The sequence below is a fragment of the Schistocerca nitens genome, chromosome 8, assembly GCF_023898315.1.
Source record: "Schistocerca nitens isolate TAMUIC-IGC-003100 chromosome 8, iqSchNite1.1, whole genome shotgun sequence".
Lineage (NCBI taxonomy): Eukaryota > Metazoa > Arthropoda > Insecta > Orthoptera > Acrididae > Schistocerca > Schistocerca nitens.
Genome location: NC_064621.1, coordinates 122,742,647 through 122,763,015, shown reverse-complemented (window position 1 = coordinate 122,763,015; position 20,369 = coordinate 122,742,647). Strand labels below are relative to the sequence as shown.

The 20,369-nt window shown below is 42.2% G+C and overlaps 1 protein-coding gene across 1 annotated transcript in view; it reads right to left on the bottom strand.

Moving 5' to 3' along the window:
* LOC126198767 (tetratricopeptide repeat protein 5-like) overlaps window positions 1–20,369 on the bottom strand; it is a 165,074-nt gene that overhangs the window by 111,408 nt on the left and 33,297 nt on the right. Inside the window, exon 2 of the mRNA XM_049935326.1 lies at window positions 14,133–14,265. Coding sequence (XP_049791283.1) covers window positions 14,133–14,265 — 133 coding nt within the window. The remainder of the gene's footprint in view (window positions 1–14,132; window positions 14,266–20,369) is intronic.

The window sequence follows — 20,369 nt, the reverse complement described above, 5'->3', positions numbered from 1 at the left end:
GGGAGTATGACCCCTATGGCAAACGGTTGGGAGTAGATGTGACATGAGGACGAATGAGTATATTGTGTAGATTGAGTGAGCAGTGGGACACCACTTCGGCAGGAGTGGAAAGGATTTTGTATGGGGTGTTTCTCACTTCCAGGCACCATGATAAGAAGTGGGAGCCCTTTTCAAGAATAAATATCAGTTGTTCCATTCCAGGATGATACTGAAGGACATAGGGGTGTGCTCCTTTGCACCTGGTTTCTGGAGGGGTGGTCGGGATATTAGGGGAGTGTGTGGATATGGCTCAGTAGACCTGTTTACAAACTAAGTTTGGGGCATAATACCAATTTGTGACACCTTATTAAGAACTTCAGCATAGTGAGCGAGGGACTGCTCATCACTGCAGACGTACTGACCACAGTGGCTGGACTTTATGGGAGAGATTTTATGGTGAGAAAGAGATGACAGCTATCAAAATGCAGATAATGTTGATCATTAGTGTGTGTGATACGGGAGAGTTTTGTAGGGAGCCGTCAGGGAGGCAGAGGTCGATATCCAGGATGCTTGGCTGAGAGGACCAGTCGAGGCTAATAAGAGAGAAAGTGTTGAGGCTGTGGAGGAATGAGGATGGCATGTCTTCGCTCTGGGATCAGGTCACGAATATACTATCAATGAACCAGAAGCAGACAAGAGGTTTGCAATTTTGGATGGCTTGCAAGGTTTTCACTAGATGGCCTATGAATCGGTAGGCACAAGATGTTATCCTGCAGCTACTTGTGGCTGTGTATTGTGGATTTGTATAAGTATGATCCCCTTAAAGGGGAAGTTGTTATGCATCATTATTTAGTTTGTCCGGTCTAGTAGGAATAATGTGATGAGTATGTAGTTGGTTGAATGTAAGGAGAGGTGATTTTAGATAACTGCAAGGTTTGTAAGATGTTTGAGCATAGGGAGGTGGTGTTAACAGTGATGCATACAGATTAAAGTGGTATTGGGGTGGGGAATTGGTGTCAACAATGAGGAGTAGGGATTAAAGTGGTATTGGGGTGGGGAGGGTTGACAGATGGTGAAAGAAATGATCTGTGCCCTGATATGGAAAAATAGGCTGTGGACGGTAGGTATATGTATTGGTGAACAAGAGCCAAGATTATTTCCATAGCAACACAGAATCAACATGGTTAATGGAGTAATGCACACACTTGAAAGCTGCATGCATTAGCAGTGTGTTGTTATTCGCAAAAGTGCACTGCAAAAGAGCAACATTGTAAACTTCCGATACAGCCCGCCACGGGCAAGTGCCTATTTAAACCCCACCATGCTAAGCTCGCATTCTGTTATCATGTTATTGCTGCTTGCATACATTTGCCTTATCTTACTGTGCTCAGTGTATGTTATGGTGATTGGTGTGCATACCACAGTCTAATAGAGTTATACTAACATTCTTGGTTCTGTTGTGTATACAAGTTACAACACAAGTGATGATGAGTGTGGCTCCAAAAGCCCATATCAAAGATGTTTCAATGAATGGTTCACATGCAGACACTTGTTGAAGGCCCAGCATTGAAATCTGCAGTAACTTGCAGGAGGGTTACATTTCTGTCATGTTGAACGATTCTCTTCAGTTGTCATGGTCCCATTCTTGCAGCATCTTTTTGCCACCACAGTGATGTCAGAGATTTGATGTTTTACCGGATTCCTGATATTCACAGTACACTCGTGAAATGGTCATATTGGAAAATACCCACTTCATTGCTACCTCAGAGATGCTGCGTCCCATCACTTGTGCATCGACTGTAACAACACGTTCAAACTGACTTACATCTTGATAACCTACAATTGTAGCAGCAGTAACTTATCTAACAATTGTGTCAGAGATTTATTGTCTTATACAGGTGTTGCCGACCACAGCGCCATATTCTGCCTGTTTACACATCCCAGTATTTGAATATGCATGTCTATATGCCGTTTCAGTGTACAAAGGTCCTATAACAGCTGTATTGCAAGACAGAGAATGAAAGTGGCATTTTGATCTAGCAACTCACTTAGACATGCAATACACATGGAGAATGTTCATAAGGACAAATACGGTAATACAGGAGTATATACACTACTGGCCATTAAAATTGCTACACTAAGAAGAAATGCAGATGATAAACGGGTATTCATTGGACAAATATATTATACTAGAACTGACATGTGATTACATTTTCACGCAATTTGGGTGCATAGGTCCTGAGAAATCAGTACCCAAAACAACCACCTCTGGCCGCAATAACGGCCTTGATACGCCTGGGCATTGAGTCAAACGGAGCTTGAATGGCGTGTACAGGTACAGCTGCCCATGCAGCTTCAACATGATACCACATTTCATTAAGAGTAGAGACTGGCATATTGTGATGAGCCAGTTGCTCGGCCACCATCGACCAGACGTTTTCAATTGGTGAGAGATCTGGAGAATGTGTTGGCCAGGGCAGCAGTCAAACATTTTCTGTATCCAGAAAGGCCCGTACCGGACCTGCAACATGCGGTCGTGCATTATCCTGCTGAAATGTAAGGTTTCGCAGGGATCAAATGAAGGGTGGAGTCACGGGTCGTAACACATCTGAAATGCAACGTCCACTGTTCAAAGTGTCGTCAATGCGAACAAGAGGTGACGGAGACGTGTAACCAATGGCACACCATACCATCTCGCCGGGTGATACGCCAGTATGGCGATGACGAATACACGCTTCCAATGTGTGTTCAGCACAATGTCGCCAAACACAGATGCGACCATCAAGATGCTGTAAACAGAACCTGGATTAAACCGAAAAAATGACGTTTTGCCATTCGTGCACCCAGCTTCATCGTTGAGCACACCATCACAGGCACTCCTGTCTGTGATGCATGATGCAGCATCAAGGGCAACTGCAGCCATGGTCTCCGAGCTGATAGTCCATGCTGCTGCAAACGTCGTCGAAGTGTTTGTGCAGATGGTTTCTGTCTTGCAAACGTCCCCATCTGTTGACTCAGGGATTGAGACGTGGCTGCACGATCCGTTACAGCTATGCAGATAAGATGGCTGTCATCTCGACTGCTAGTGATACGAGGCTGTTGGGATCCAGCACGGTGTTCCGTATTACCCTCTGAACCCACCGATTCCATATTCTGCTAACAGTCATTGGATCTCGATCAACGCGAGCAGCAATGTCGCGATACGATAAACCGCAATCGCAATAGGCTACAATCCGACCTTTATCAAAGTCGGAAATGTGATGGTACGCATTTCTCCTCCTTACACGAGGCATCACAACAACGTTTCACCAGGCAACGCCGGTCAACTGCTGTTTGTGTATGAGAAATCGGTTGGAAACTTTCCTCATGTCAGCACATTTTAGGTGTTGCCACCGGCACCAACCTTGTGTGAATGCTCTGAAAAGCTAATCATTTGCATATCACAGCATCTTCTTCCTGTCAGTTAAATTTCGCATCTGTAGCACGTCATCTTCATGGTGTAGCAATTTTAATGGCCAGTAGTGTAAGATGAAGGGCCAAAATTGCCAGTGCACTTACATTGGCCAAACTAGAAGAGTGTTTAAAAGAAGGTGAACATTTGAAAATAACTAAACATACAGTAGGTGAGATACAAGAAAGTATGAAAATCATCCACACTACAGATAAAGGTTAAATGTTTTGCAACAATAGGAAATTTTCGTAGAAATGAAGAAAAACTCACAAAATTTACTAAACAAACAAAATGAATTTAATTTACATCTGTTCTTCCAGTCTTTGCTGAAGTGCTGTAGATAAGCAACCAAAATATAATAGCAGTCGTACCATCCTAACAGAAATATTTTTAAAAACAGTAGTTTTGAATGCATTTATTTATAGACATTTTTAAATATATATATTTTATAATGTATTTTGAAAGATATTTTTATTTTTACAGAGGTACTAATGATTTTGAACGATAAGCAGATACGTACAGATATGAGATGTCTAGAAACATGGCAAAAAAAGAGACAATTAAACTATAACTTTTTCATTTCCCAGAGTTGCAAATTATATTTGGACAGATTATACCATGGACATTACAATACTCTTGTACAGTCAATTTCATCTTTGGCACTATCAATGTCATCATTTACTAATGTGCTTTAAATGTAAGATTAAGTACTACAGTACAGCCAGGTTAATCTATACCGCTGTCAGCCAACTTTAAAGTCAATCTTTAATGTTGTCAGCCAACTTTATACATAAGTCACCATACTGGAAGAAGAGTATGTACTTCACGTAATGTCAATGTAAGTTTTCCATATTATCTCAATTTGTACCTTTTGCAGCGTTATATTCTCACGTTGCTCTTGTTCATTTGAAGCGCAAAACCAGTCAATAAAAAATACAAAGTGCAACTTGTGGGTGTTTTCAAAATCTTAGTTTTAACAGTCACTTCCCTACAGACAATGCCTGCTCTTATTAAACTTGTTTGTTTGATTTGTGGGAGAGCAACACAGAAGTGCTGAAAAACCTGAATTTTCAGACACTTCTTCCTTGCAAGGCTACTTATAAAACTGTGAGAATCAGTATTAAGTGTAGAATGTAGAAATTTACTTCTGTTGTTGTTGTTGTTGTTGTTGTTGTGGTGGTGGTGGTGGTCGTCTTCAGTCCAGAGACTGGTTTGATGCAGCTCTCCACACTACTCTCTCCTGTGAAAGGTTCTTCATCTCCCAGTACCTACTGCAACCTACATCCTTCTGAATCTGTTTGGTGTATTCATCTCTTGGTCTTCCTCTACGATTTTTAGCCTCCACGCTGCCCTCCAATACCAAATTGGTGATCCCTTGGTGCCTCAGAACATGTCCTACCAACCAATCCCTTCTTCTAGTCAACTTGTGCCACAAATTTCTCTTCTCCCCAATTCTATTCAATACCTCCTCATTAGTTATGTGATCTACCCAACTAATCTTCAGCATTCTTCTGTAGCACCACATTTCGAAAACTTCTATGAACTCCTTTACTACTTTAAGTGTCTCATTTCCTAATCTAATTCCCTCAGCATCACCCAACTTAATTCGACTACATTCCATTATCCTCGTTTTGCTTTTGTTGATGTTCATCTTATATCCTCCTTTCAAGACACTGTCCATTCCGTTCAACTGCTCTTCCAAGTCCTTTGCTGTCTCTGACAGAATTACAATGTCATTGGCGAACCTAAAAGTTTTTATTTCTTCTCCATGAATTTTAATATCTACTCCAAATTTTTCTTTTGTTTCCTTTACTGCTTGCTCAGGTGTGGTGGTGGTTAGTGTTTAATGTCCCGTCGACAACGAGGTCATTAGAGACGGAGAGCAAGCTCGGGTTTGGGAAGGATTGGGAAGGAAATCTGCCGTGCCCTTTCAAAGGAACCATCCCGGTATTTGCCTGAAACGATTTAGGGAAATCACGGAAAACCTAAATCAGGATGGCCGGAGATGGGATTGAACCGTCGTCCTCCCAAATGCGAGTCCAGTGTGCTAACCACTGCGCCACCTCGCTCGGTACTGCTTGCTCAATATACATATTGAATAACATCAGGGATAGGCTATAACACTGTCTCACTCCCTTCCCAACCACTGCTTCCCTTTCATGTCCCTTGACTCTTATACCTGCCATCTGGTTTCTGTACAAATTGTAAATAGCCTTTCGCTCCCTGTATTTTACCCCGGCCACCTTCAGAATTTGAAAGAGAGTATTCCAGTCAACACTGTCAAAAGCTTTCTTTAAGTCTACAAACGCTAAAAATGTAGGTTTGCCTTTTCTTAATCTATCTTCTCAGATAAGTCGTAGGGTCAGTATTGCCTCACGTGTTCCAATATTTCTACGGAATCCAAACTGATCTTTCTCGAGGTCAGCTTCTACCAGTTTTTCCATTCGTCTGTACAGAATTCCTGTTAGTATTTTGCAGCCGTGACTTATTAAACTGATAGTTCGGTAATTTTCACATTTCATCTTCATCTACATCCTCTTCCATTTCCATTATTGTCTTCAAGTACATTGCCCTTGTATAGACCCTCTATATACTCCTTCCACCTTTCTGCTTTCCCCTCTTTGCTTAGAACTGGGTTTCCATCTGAGCTCTTTATATTCATACAAGTGATTTTCTTCTCTCCAAAGATCTCTTTAATTTTCCTGTAGGCAATATCTATCTTGCCGCTAGTGAGATAAGCCTCTACATCCTTACATTTGTCCTCTAGCCATCCCTGCTTAGCCATTTTACACTTCCTGTCGATCTCATTTTTTAGACGTTTGTATTCTTTTTTGTCTGCTTCATTTACTGCATTTTTATATCTTGAATTAAATTCAATATTTCTTCTGTTACTCAAGGATTTCTACTAGCCCTCGACTTTTTACCTACTTGATCCTCTGCTGCCTTCACTACTTCATCCCTCAAAGCTAACCATTCTTCTTTTACTGCATTTCTTTCCCCCATTCCTGTCAATCGTTCCCTTATGCTCTCCCTGAAACTCTGTACAACCTCTGGTTTATTCAGATTATCCAGAACCCATCTCCTTAAATTCCCACCTTTTTGCAGTTTCTTCAGTTTTAATCTACAGTTCAGAACTAATAGATTGTGGTCAGAGTCCACATCTGACCCTGGAAATGTCTTACAATTTAAAACCTGGTTCCTAAATCTCTGTCTTACCATTATATAATCTGTGTGATACCTTCTAGTATCTCCAGGCTTCTTCCATGTATACAACCTTCTTTTATGATTCTTGAACCAAGTGTTAGCTATGATTAAGTTATGCTCTGTGCAAAATTCTACCAGGTGGCTTCCTCTTTCATTTCTTACCCCCAATCCATATTCACCTACTATGGTTCCTTCTCTTCCTTTTCCTACTATTGAATTCCAGTCACCCATGACTATTAAATTTTCGTCTCCCTTCACTATCTGAATAATTTCTTTTATCTCATCATGTATTTCATCAACTTCTTCGTCATCTGCAGAGCTAGTTGGCATATAAACTTGTACTACTGTAGTAGGCGTGGGCTTCGTGTCTGTCCTGGCCACAATAATGCGGTCACTATGCTGTTTGTAGCAGCTTACCCAGAGTTCTACTTTTTTTTATTCATTATTAAACCTACTCCTGCATTACCTCTATTTGATTTTGTATTTATAACTCTGTATTCACCTGACCAGAAGTCTTGTTCCTCCTGCCATCGAACTTCACTAATTCCTCTATATCTAACTTTAACCTATCCATTTCCCTTTTTAAATTTTCTAACCTACCTGCCGAATTAAGGGATCTGACATTCCACGCTCCGATCCAAAGAACGCCAGTTTTCTTTCTCCTGATAACGACATCCTCTTGAGTAGTCCCTGCCCGGAGATCCGAATGGGGGACAATTTTACCTCCGGAATATTTTACCCAAGAGGACGCCATCATTATTTAATCATGCTAAGCTGGATGCCCTCGGTAAAAATTACGACTGTAGTTTCCCCTTGCTTTCAGCCGTTCGCAGTACCAGCACAGCAAGGCCGTTTTGGTTATTGTTACAAGGCCAGATCAGTCAATCATCCAGACTGTTGCCCCTGCAACTACTGAAAAGGCTGCTTCCCCTCTTCAGGAACCACATGTTTGTCTCGTCTCTCAACAGATACCCCTCCACTGTGGTGGCACCTACGGTACGGCTATCTGTATCGCTGAGGCACGCAAGCCTCCCCACCAACGGCATGCTCCATGGTTCATTTACTTCTAACCCCTACATATCGCTCCAGCAGGGGCTGATGATGACATCATACTAATTACAGTGTACACAGAATAGTCATTCTTCCCATATTTCTTATGCAGGCGGAACTGGGAGGAACCCTGACATACTGTTTGCATCGAACTTCGCTGTAATTCGCTGTGTATGTATGTGGGTATAGATAGGAGGAACCCTGATGTACTGTTTGCATCGAACTTTGCTGTAATTCGCTGTGTATGTATGTGGATATAGATATAAATAAATAAAAGCAACTCTCCTAGCTTTGTACTACAATCTGTTCCCTCAAATTTTCCTCCTTTGTATCCGTTTTTAACTCTTTATCAGTGCTGAACTGAATCTGGTACAGTACTTATTAATATACTCTCTCTGATGTATTTTCCTTCATTTTCTCCTGCCTTTTTGTCATACAAGATGGATCCCTATTAATAAGAGTTTAGAGTAACTCACCCTCCCCTCTCTTCCTGCCCCACCCTCCCAACTCCCCGCCAACCATTTCCACTTTTCTCCCCAGGAGAAGGATCATTATACTAATTGGACTAGAAATGCTTTTCTTTGGGTCTACTGGTTGTACTGTGAGTTCAGCTCCTGTAGCTAAGTAACAGCCAGTTAGTCTGTCTCTCTGTGAATTTAAAAAATGAAATGGGCAGCCACAAGGAACAGTAGTGAGATGCGCACACTGGGAGATGAGTGAGTGGTGGTGACAGCACCAGGACAAACAATGTTAACAGTTACAAAGAACTCTGATTGATTTCAATACACGATGAAGTGAGGCTGGCACGCCACGCCCCATTGCCCGAGTGTGGTGGATTCCGCCTGTAGCTGCCAAGCTGGTGCCCTGCATTGCTGAAACCGTCAGCTTTCAGAGACCATGGCCTTCTATGTCACCGATGCCACACATTGTGCTGTGACACTGTTGCACTCGGAGAACAGCCACTCGGCTCCGCAAGCAGCCACAGTGGCAGTGTGTGGAGTCTGCCGTGTTCGGGACTCAACTCCTCGGATAGGAGTTAGATGGCAGCTGGCACTCTGGCACCAATATCCACGAGGAACTCAGTGTAAGTGGTGGCAGACACAAGCAGCAGGTCAGCAGGGCTGTGATACCTGCTTCTGTGAAGGACTTAGTGCTGGTAGCAGGCTTGTCCAGTATGACTCTTGCATTGTGGTAGTGCTGTCGGATTCCTGCGACAACAAGCGATCCCTGCCTCAAAGTCCAGACTTATTTATATGCATCCAGTGCCCACTTGTTTCACTAAAACCTGGCACCTAGTCACATTGCCAAAATGAGAGATTTTCACTGGAGTGGTGACACCATCCCACTCACTACACGGTTACCGCTGAGCGGCGCCATTTACCGATGAGCTCGACTAACCACCCTTCGGAATCCACTGGTGTGTCTGTTAACTGTGACCCACACATTGCCACACTGGCGACTACCAACCAGCAGCAGTTAGCGCAATGATCTGTGCACTTCCATGCTACTCCTCCTTACTTTTGTTAAAGACTAATAATTATATGCCCAAAGACTACACTGCCCTCCCCTACAGAGATGACAAAATACACATTACTAAATTGGCTACTGTTAACTACTATGCAAACTACTGTATTAATCTCAGACTTTGTAAATCTATGTTTCATCCCTTGCTCATATTGCTTAATCCCACATCATCTCTCAAGGGTCCCCTGCCCTGTTCATTAACTCAGTGCTATGAAACATCAGTGCTATGAAACATACTTCACTGCTAGGCCTCTTGCCATGGTCATGCACAAAAAACTTCTAACTCCCTGTTCCACAATAACAAACTAAAATGAGTCTCTTTCTTTCTTAACCAATTATCCTTAACCTATCAACATCAAAGAAATATGGTCCGGCTTCACTCAACTTTTACATTTGGCATCTCATATGTCTATCTGGTTTCTTAACCCTTTGCTTTGGAACAGCTTTGAGAACTTTGTCCTTGTGACAACAGCTCTCTTTATGCTTCTCAGTACAACATACTCCCGAAACTACCCTTAAGAGAAAACCACATACTGTACTCACACTTCCAAAACTTCAAAATATAGTCCCACTTACTCATCACACTGTAGCACTTGTTACAGACTGAAGTCTCCTCAAAATGCTTGGCTTTCTGACACTCCTGCTCACTCAAAACAACTTCATGGAGCCTAATAGTACAGTATCATGCAAATTACTCCTTAAGGTATTTGTACATGGTTTAACTGGTTTGTCTTATATACCAGGTGCACCTTGTAATGGCTCTATATTGGCAACAGCTTTCTGTTGACGAAGATTAACTTTGGCCTGATATTCAGTCAGAACAGCTCACTGTGCATGTCAGCTGCTTGCCATGTAATGCTGTGCATCACATTCTGAACCTCTGGCATACTTCTTCAAAAGATTCAGCCCTGTCTGCTTGATTATACACTCTACGAACTCACCATCTCGTTTTTTTCATCCATTCATCCTGCTGCTCAGGAAATATCTGTGCCTGTACCGTCTCAGTCACAACAACAACAACGACACAACTACCAACAACTTCTTGTGCATTTCCTGTAGTAAATAAAATGACAAAACTGTCTGCAGTTACACTCTGCATGATGCAAAAACCCTTGGCATGTGCACCTCCCCGTGCATCTGGCTCAATCTCCCTCACTTCAACACAACACCCATTATCTCTCAAGGGGGCAGATACTTCTGCACTTAACTCACCCATGTTGCTATCGTCATACTTAATCACTTCAGTACAGCCCACTCTCATGCATCCGGCACTACATTTACTCCAGACTCCACATTTCCACTGGATATCGGAGTTGGTACTTCTACATCAGTTTCATTAACTTCCACAATGTCATTATTCTGTGCCTCGACAAGTTCATCAACGATCGGTAGACGTTCCGTAGGAACTGGTAAAATTATCCACAAGTGTGCTCCTCTCTTTCAGCTTCCTCCTTCTCCTTCCTCTCTGCTTCCTTTCTACCCTTTCCAAAATCAATGTATTCCTCATATCTCGAAACCTGCTTTCCATTACTAATTCCTCTCGGTCTCTCCAAGACTTCTCTCTATGCCCCAGAGATATGTGATAAGTAATTTCCTTCACCTCAGCATCAAGTGCTTCTAATCTCTCATTCTTCTCCATCTTTTCTGCTTGCAATTTATTCAGTTACACAAACATAAACAAGAGAGAACAAAAACACTACAACAAACCCCTATGCTAACACTCCTCACTACCTTACATGATAAAATACCAAGTCATACTACTTTCTCCACACAAAACAAACTATGTTATGACTTACATATTACTCCTCACACAATCATTCTCACATGAGTGGCTGCTTATACTCATTATTGTTATACTTGTACACCGAAACAATGACTCAGCATCAGCTACTGAATCCTTACTCCAGGTTAACAGCTTATATACTACTATACAATGAGCCATATCTCTTCCTCATGACACCCATATTTCAGATACTGACCAGGTGAAAAATAAGATTTATATTTGTGCCTCCTCAAAAATATCATTTGCATTCACCTGTAACCCACTGAACTTACAAGTACAACACAACCCATGAGAAAACCCCTGACTTGTCACAATAGTCACCACAAAAGAACAAAACAGCCTCATTCACATGAACATGTTTGACAAACTGTTTCCATGCCACAGTCGAATCATCTTCTTCAGCCACGGGTGGCAGTTGTAGGCGTTGTTTGCTGCTCCTGCTATCAGTAAACAGTGTGGAGACGGCCTTGAAAATCCAACTTCTAACTCCACTCTGTAGCATGCTGGGGATGTCAGAGTGGTAGTGACAGGTTGTGGGGGCCAGGGCAAACACTGCTAACAGTTAAAACAAACTTCTATTGATTTTGACACATGACATAGAGAGGCACACACGCATCTCCCTGTTGCCCCTGGCTGGTGCTGATGAACGGGCGGCAGCTTCCCCTGGTAGCTGCTGAGCTAGCATCCTGTACTGTTGAGACTGGCAGCCTTTGGAGGCCACAGCTGTTGATGTCAGTGGCACTAACATTGTGCCGCTGTGCCGTTCCACTCGGGGAATGGCCCCTCGGCTCTGCCTGCAGCTGCAGTGGTGGTGTGTGGAGTCTGCAGGGAGCGGGACTCGACTTGCTGCCCTGGGACAGGAGTCGGGCAGTGGCTTGCGTTGTGGCGCCATGTCTCACCAGGAACTCAGTGTCAGTGGCAGCAGGTACAGGTGGTAGGTCAGCGGGGTTGTGCAGTAAGTCCCACAAAGGACTCCGTACTGGTGGCAGGTGCAGCCTGGTCTCGAACCCGGCAGCTGCTGGTGGTGCCCAGTCATCTTGCTGTCCAGCATAGCTGTGGTACTGTAGCAGCGCTGCTGACTTTCGGCGATGCCAGGTCATTCCTTCTTCAAAATCCGGAGTTGTTTATATGCCTCTGGTGTTTCACTAAAACCTGGTGCCTAGTCCTGTCACCATAACAAGAAACTCATCCCGGTTTGATGTCACCACCACAACTGCTACACAGTTACCACTGTGTGGTGCCATTTACCACTGAGCTCAGCTATCCTTGCTTCGCAATCCACTGTCATGTCTGTTGTGATTCACATATCACCAGACTGGCTGTTACCAGGCCACAGCTGTCGATGTAATAATCTACAGCGTTTCCATGCTACTTCTCCTTACTTTCATTAATGACTAATAATTTTCTGACCAAACCATGTCAGTGGTTCACATATGACCTCACTATACACTCATGAAACTCTTTGATCATTTGCCCAATAACATAAAATGTCTGAAAGGTACGCAATAAATTTTAAATTTAATCTGAAATGTTTTCTTCCAGACAACTCCTTCTGTTCCACAGATGAACATTTAACTAAACCCTAACAACCTGTGAAGTAAAGTAGAAAAATATTGTTACTTTGTATTTTACTTGTAACACGAAGTGCTACAAGGTTTAATTACATGATTGTTGGGGGGTTTGGATTGGGTTATTTGGGGGAAGAGACCAAACTGTGAGGTCATCGGATTAGGGAAGGATGGGGAAGGAAGTCAGCCGTGCCCTTTCGAAGGAACCATTCCGGCATTTGCCTGAAGCTATTTAGGGAAATCACAGAAAACCCAAATCAGGGTAGCCAGATATGGGATTGAACAGTCGTCCTCCCAAATGTGAGTCCAGTGTGCTAACCACTGCGGCACCTCGCTTGGTCGTACATGATTGTTGGCATTCACATAGCCATAAAATAAGAACTTGGAGAACATCAGAGAAATCTTTGAACCATGTGTGGAATTGCTGATGTGTGTGATATGTGCACTTGTTGTTACATTTCTGGAGCTGTTCACCATGAAGCCTCCATTTAATGTCACAGCTGCTTGGTACACCACATTACAGTCTCAACTTGAACAAGGCTTTTTGTTAGGTGAGACTGAAGGAACTTAGTTCTCAATATCATTTTTATATAAATTTTGTTACTCTCTGGAGCAGTTTTTCTGAAAACTTTGGAATGTAACCTGCAGGAAAAAAAGCTTCAGAAATACAAGTGTCACATAACTGTGGGGTGCCAACAGCTGGGTTTCAAAATAAAGCATTTTCAGTAGCTGCATAAATTTTTTACATTATCTCCTACCTTCAATTAAGTGATACATGACTTCACTACTAATTAATTACCAATTATTCTTTTTTGGTAAACCTGATATTATATTTAACAGTTGTTGACATGGAGGACCTAACAGCCACATATGGTGCCAATCATTGTTATATTTATATACTAGTTACTGGTTGTGCCAATGCACAATACTATTTTTTTTTATTTTACTTAGAAATTTTGTCTAGGGAATCTTCAATGAGATCATCTCCCATACTTACCAACAATGAAGAACAACTATTGGTGGGAGGGATAACAAAGCGATAAATGATGATGATGATGATGAGGCTGCTCCCATCCATTGCCAGACAGAAATAAATGAAACCCTTCAGGTGAAGTGAACAAATGTGGACTCAGGTATTCTTGTAAATCCGACTTGGATGAGAAACTGTAAATGCATGGTTCTCCACAAAAAGAAAATTTAAGAGAAACAATGAGACAATACCTTTGTTGTGTCAAGCAAACTGAAAAGCATATTTTGAGAAAAAGAAAAAATAAGAAAAAGGCAGAAAAACTCAATGAAAAAGAAAAAAAAAGAGAGAGCACAGACAAAGAAAAATTATCCTAAATTGGAAAGGAAAAAATGAAAAGAAGAACATGAAGTGGAGGCAAATTGCTCTATAGGTGTTGTATAGTTCCTATTTTTAATCAATACTGTCCTTAGTTTTTTCTATTTTTTGTGTTCAGAATTGCAGAGTACGGTCATCAGTAACCACCTGTCTATGTCTTTTAACCGGTTCTGCTGATGCAAAAACAAATGAGTGAATGTTAATATATAAGATATTTCTTAAACATACCTTTCAGCCTTTCAAGTATATTTACTGTTTCTTTCATTTTATCAGTTACATCTTTATTCTTCCGTGATGCATCATCTATAGAATGGTTCTCAAAATAATGGTCTCTGAATGTAAAGAGTTGTTTCACTTTGTCCTTTAAAAAAAGAAAAGAAGACATGTAAATGAAAGTTTAAATCTAAAAATTAACAGTAAAAAATAACTAATTGGTACACAATATTAATTGGGAGTTAGACAGTATAATCTGCAAGTTGAAGATAAAACACATCAACCTATAAAATGATGGAAGGGAGAAAGAGATAGGAGTAAAAGAAGGGGAAGGGAACTTAAGCGAGTAAAGTGCCAGTGGCCTTGCCATGTTGGTAACACCAGTTCCTGCCCAGCCACCGAAGGTAAGCAACATTGGGTGAGACCATTCTGGGGAAAACTGAGTGCCAACAGTTTTAAAGACACACAAGTCACCAACGTGGCACCCAATGAAAGATACACACCAGGCTGTGGTGCGACGTGACATTTTTTACAGTGTACAGTGTTGTAAGTAGAGGGAAACCACTAGATTTGCTATATCTTACATTGCATTGATTTTAAAACAATAACACATGAAGAACTCAGGCATATAAGGTAATCAGAACAATACAGTTTCAGGCACGTAAAAAAGGAAAAGAAACTACTGCGGAGGCTGTATGAAAAATTTTCTACTGTTCTGAAATTTTCAAATCACCTGTACATTATCTGATTTAAGGATCAAGTACTGGTATGCTTGAAATCATCAACCAACAACTACAATTACTAAGCACAATATTATGCAGGTTAACATCTTTCCTTTAGTGATTGACACAGTGTGTAGGAAAAAATATTATTTTAAAAAAGTTTACTTCACAAATAAGGGTAAAAATAAGATATATAAACATCTTATTTTTATGTCTAGTAGCTTCCTTTTATTTGAATTCCACAGAAAAGCAGTAGAAGCATTGCAATTACCAAGATCATGATTTTGTTTGTGTTAAAATACTTTTCATCTGAAAGTAATCTCAAAAATTTATTTGCAATGTTATGAAAAGGATAGAATGCTACTCACAGTAAAGACGACATGTTGAGTTGCAGATACGCACAACAACAAAAACTATTACACATTTAGCTTTCGGCCAAATCCTTCTTCAGAAAAGGAACACACATTCACACAAGCAAGCACACTTCGCACGCACATGACAGCCATCTCCCCCTGCTCCAGGCAGAAGAAGGCTTTGGCCAAAAGCTAAATGTATAACAGCCTTTTTGTTCTGCCTGTCTGCAACTCAGCACATCATCTTTATGGTGAGTAGCAATCTATCCCTTTCATAATATTGTTGATATTCCTACCTGGACTTTCCACTGTCAAAAATTTGTTTGTTCTCCAATTTCTTATTTATACACTTGTTTCATTTGGTAGACTACAAACTGAGCCGTGTATCGACTCGTGCTACACCTTGTGTTTAGACTGCATTGGTTTTCCTTTTCTTCCCCTGACATGTTTGTTTGATATGCTGTCTGTCATTAAGTGGCTGCTTGGTGGCCTTTTCCCTCTGCTATGTGTGCCCGAGTGATTGCTGCCCCGATCTCCTCATTGCCATATATTTGCTGTAGTGTGGGAGGTGAACCTGTCTGTGGGATGTTGGATTCCGGAAGTTCTATTTCCTTGTTGAATTTACATTTGTACTTGGAGTTTGCACATATTACTCACCTTAGATTGATTCCATCCATGGTTCAGAGATGTCGTTTGGCTGATGGGCAGCTGTTACCTTTGCAAGGATGGGTTCGTGGGGGTTTGTCCGTGGGAGAATTTTCTTGGCTCATATGTTTTGCCTTCTTGAAAGGATTGTCGGCTAACTTGATTCTTGGGTGTGACTTTATTAATAAAACTCGTTTGGTTTTGGATTGTGTGGGGCATACCTTTTTCTTTAAGTTTAAGCCTGAACTGAAGTTGGGATTTTGTGAATGTAAGCAGCGGGTGCAATATGCGGGTCCTACGGCCTTGGCGGTCGAAGCAGGCAAGTTTGATCTGGGGCATGTCTCGGTGGAGCAGGCTTCTCGTCTTGGTAGGTTGTTAGCTGATTTTCCCCAGCTTCTCTGTGATCGACTAGGAGTTACCAAAGTTCTTCAGTATAAGATTCGCCTTAGTGACCCGATTCCTGTTAGTCAGTCTCCTTATCATTTGTCACCATCTAAGGTCAAGGTTTTGAAGTCTAAAATATCTAAAATGCTCGAAGAGGGAGTCATTAGACCCTCAACTTCGTCCTACGCGTCTCCAGTGTTCCTTGTGCCCAAGGATCAAGGGAGGGACTTCAGAGTTTTTGTTGATTATCGTTGCCTGAATAACAAGGATGTGTTGGAGTCAGTTCCTCTTACCGACCTTCATAATTCGTTCACTGGGTTTGCGGGTGCAAATTGGTTCACAGTCCTTGATCTTAATCAGGTGTATTACCAAATTCCTCTAACAGAGGACTGTAAGCATGTTACTGCCTTTTGCACAGACTGGAATCCGTTCGAATTTAATAGGGTTCCCTTTGGTCTCGCTACTGGGGCAGCTGTATTGACGCGATTGTTGAACAATGTCTTAGGTGATTTGAAGTTGGTTTGTGTGTATAACTATTTATACAACTTGGTCATCTATAGTAAGTCATTTGAAGAACATCTTGAGCATATCCGGCAGGTATTCATTAGGCTGCAGAGTGCTGGTTTGACAGTCAAACCTGAAAATGTCACCTTCGCTCGTCCGCAGGTCTCGTTTCTGGGACACCTGGTATCGGGCCGAAGTATACGTATTGACCAGGACCGTACAAAGGCCTTTGGAACACTACCGCCCCCAACAGATAAAAGGGGAATTGCCAAATTTATTGGCATGGCTAATTATTTTCGGCGCTTTGTCCCCTGCTTCGCTCAATTGGTGGTACCCCTTAATGAACTTCGTCGGAAGGGGGTTAGGTTTGAATGGGGAACCGCACAGCAGGCAGCCTTCGACCAGATCAAAGAAGCAATTGCCAATCCTCCGGTATTGGGCTTTCCTGATTTTAGTAAGAGTTTTATTGTGCAAACTGATGCTTCTAACTCCGGGGTTTCTGCGATTCTTCTCCAAGAAGGGGACGGGCAGAGGCAGCCGCTAACATATGCGTCGCGCCGATTAACGAATGCCAAACTCAAGTATTCAGAGTATGAGTGCGAGGCGTTGGCGGTCCTCTTTGCTCTAGAAAAGTATCGATTCTATTTGGAGCATCGACCCTTTGATCTTGAAACTGATAATCAGGCCCTGAGATGGGTGTTGGCTCGCCCACGTAAAACAGGGAGAATCGCGAGGTGGGCTGTGCGAATTTCCGCCTTTCAATTTACTGTTAAACATATCAGGAGAACTGACAATGTTGTGGCCGACGTGCTAAGTTGGATGTTTGATAGTTCACCCAGCGCTGATCACAATTAGGAGAGTGGGGAAGAGGATTTTAGTTGTATGGTGTTGGGAGAGATTCCCCAGCTTTTCGTCGATCTACGTACGCAACAGGAACAGGACCCTAACCTCGGTGACATTAGGAGAAGGCTGAAAGCGGGCGAGGAAGTAGGTCCCTATGTTGTGAATAAAAGGGTTCTGTGTAAAAAAGGGGGAGACGGTCAGAAACTTAGAATTTGTTTACCAGCAACCTTAGTATGATCTGTGTTTCAGTATTTTCATCAATCTGTTCTCGGGGGGCATTTAGGCACCTATAAGACATTACAAAAAGTGAAGGAATTTCTCACTTGGCCTCGTATGGAGCGAGATATAAGACAGATGGTAGCACAGTGTCGGGAATGCTGTATTGCTTAGCCAAGTAATGCATTGGGGCAAGGGTTGCTCAGTTCAGAGTGTGAGGCTTACCCTATGGACAAATTGTACATTGATTATGTGGGTCCGTTACCCCGGACTAAGCAGGGTAATCAATATATTCTGGTAGTGATTGATGCCTTTTCTAGGTTTACTTGGCTTATACCGAGTCGAAATGTAAATGCTGTTACTACCATTGCTCATTTACTCAACATCTTCAGTGTATTTGAACCGCATACGCAATTGGTTAACAGTAACGCTCCCGCTTTTCGTTTGGCTCAGTTTAGAACGTTTACCTTCAAGAACGGCATAACACATATTACCGCAACTCCATATTATCCTCAGGGATCTTTTGCGGAAAGGGTAAACCGCAATTTGAAATCCGCTCTTATTATTTTATCATCAGGATTCTCCTAGGAAGTGGGATTCAAATCTCCGGTGGATTAGTTTCGCTTTTAACACAGCGTGTCATGAATCCATCAAGGCAACCCCTGCTTCTCTGATGTTTTCTTTTCCTGTTAATTTTCCCCTTACTAATTTGTGGAAGATTCAAGACCTAATTCCAGCAGTTATTACTCCCCAGCTTATTAAAGAAAACTGGGGTAAGGCCAGGAGTAATATTCTCGCTGCTCATAACAGACAAGCCGTTCGTTATAACCGGGGTCAACGTCAGTTTCAGGGCAAGCCTGGTGATCAAGTTTGTATTCGTAATTACCCAGGGAGAGACACACGGGTCGACAGGCTGGGAAAATTGACTCCTCATTTTATTGGGCCATGTACCATTGAGAGACGATTGGGTCCAGTGAATCTCTTAGTTCAGGACAATCAAGCGGGAAAGCAATATCGAGTTCATCTGAGTCAGGTTAAGTTGAGGTGAACATCTCTCTTGTAGGGTTTGGGAAGCTATGCTTCCAGTTTAAGAGGGGGAAGTTGAGCCGTGTATCGACTCGTGCTACACCTTGTGTTTAGATTGCATTGGTTTTCCTTTTCTTCCCCTGACATGTTTGTTTGATATGTTGTCTGTCATTAAGTGGCTGCTTGGTGGTCTTTTCCCTCTGCTATCAATATCTGCGTTTTTACTTCTGGGAAACTGCTATGGAAGAAGTGAGATCTTTGACTGGTTGGAACCTCGTGTGGTGGCGCAGAAGTAGGGGGTTGTGCGCAGAGAGTGTGGTGGACACAGGAGGGCAGTGTGGCTCTCCAGTGCGAAGCAGGCATGGTCAGTTGTACCGAGTCGCCACGTGATGTATGTCTGTTGTGTGCAATGAGTGGGTCGAGTTGACGGAAGAGCTCCCCACGTGTTGGTTGTATACAGAATCGCCCCACGAGTAGTTGCTGTTCATTTCGCCTTGGTGGGGTGTTAACAAGCTTCTTTAAATCCTCTGTTTCAACACTGGAGTTTAAAAGAAGACACCTAACATGAAGGAGCGGTCACTAACCGTCAACGTTGTAGAGAAGACGTGAACTCCAGTGAAAGAGTGTGTTGCCGCGTGACCGTGGCGTGTTGGGTACACTGGTGACGCGTGCGGGGTCGGATGTGTGGATCCTTGCCACCGGAGGTCATCTACTGCCTGTTCGAGCATAATTGCAAGTTAAGTTCGTGGAAGATTTAATCATTAAGTAATAATTTTGTGTAACCAGCGTCTCTTCTGCCTTGTGACCGCTGCCGACCGGGTTTCCTGTCCCTGGCACCAGTGTAATTGAAGACAGTGATCTTTCCTCCTCCTCTCGTTACTGTCCGATGGGAGGTGTAGTTTTGGCAGTTTAATTGTTTCGCTATTCTGTCGTGGGTTATGAGTAAATTCATGCTTCTTGTTGGTTGATCATGTGGTTGCTCATTCAGGACTGTGTGGTGTAATGTTTCCTTGCACGAGGTTAGCTCTAATTCTGTCAGTAAGTTAAGCCATCTTATAACAAGTTTTCACTGGCTAAAAGTCGGTGCAGTGACCAGCCTGAGTGCGGCAATTGTGTTTACGGGTGTATTTAAATTGGCCAGTATTCTGTCTAGCCTGAGCATCCCTGAGTGGGTGATTTGTGGCTGCCTTACATGGGTCCATCATATCTGTTATGTTCTATTGATATTCCAGGACACTTTTGTCTAAATTTTTTTTTAATTCCCCCAAGTTTGTAAATTCCGTTTATTGCCATTAATCGTGTGTTTGCTGAGACCTGTTTAATTTTTTTAATGGCAGTGTTGGTAGCTTCACTATCTCACCGTACTTTATTAACAAAGTTCTGTATTTACTTTAGTAGCCTGTTTACTAATGTCCTTTAAATTTTTTTAAATTGTTGCATTGTTAAAATTACTTTGATTGGCCTTAGCAGCATGTTTTAGAAAGGTTGTTTATTGCCGTACTGCTAGCTTCTGTGTTTTTTCTTTTTTAAATTAAATTGTTGTATTGCTATAAATTACT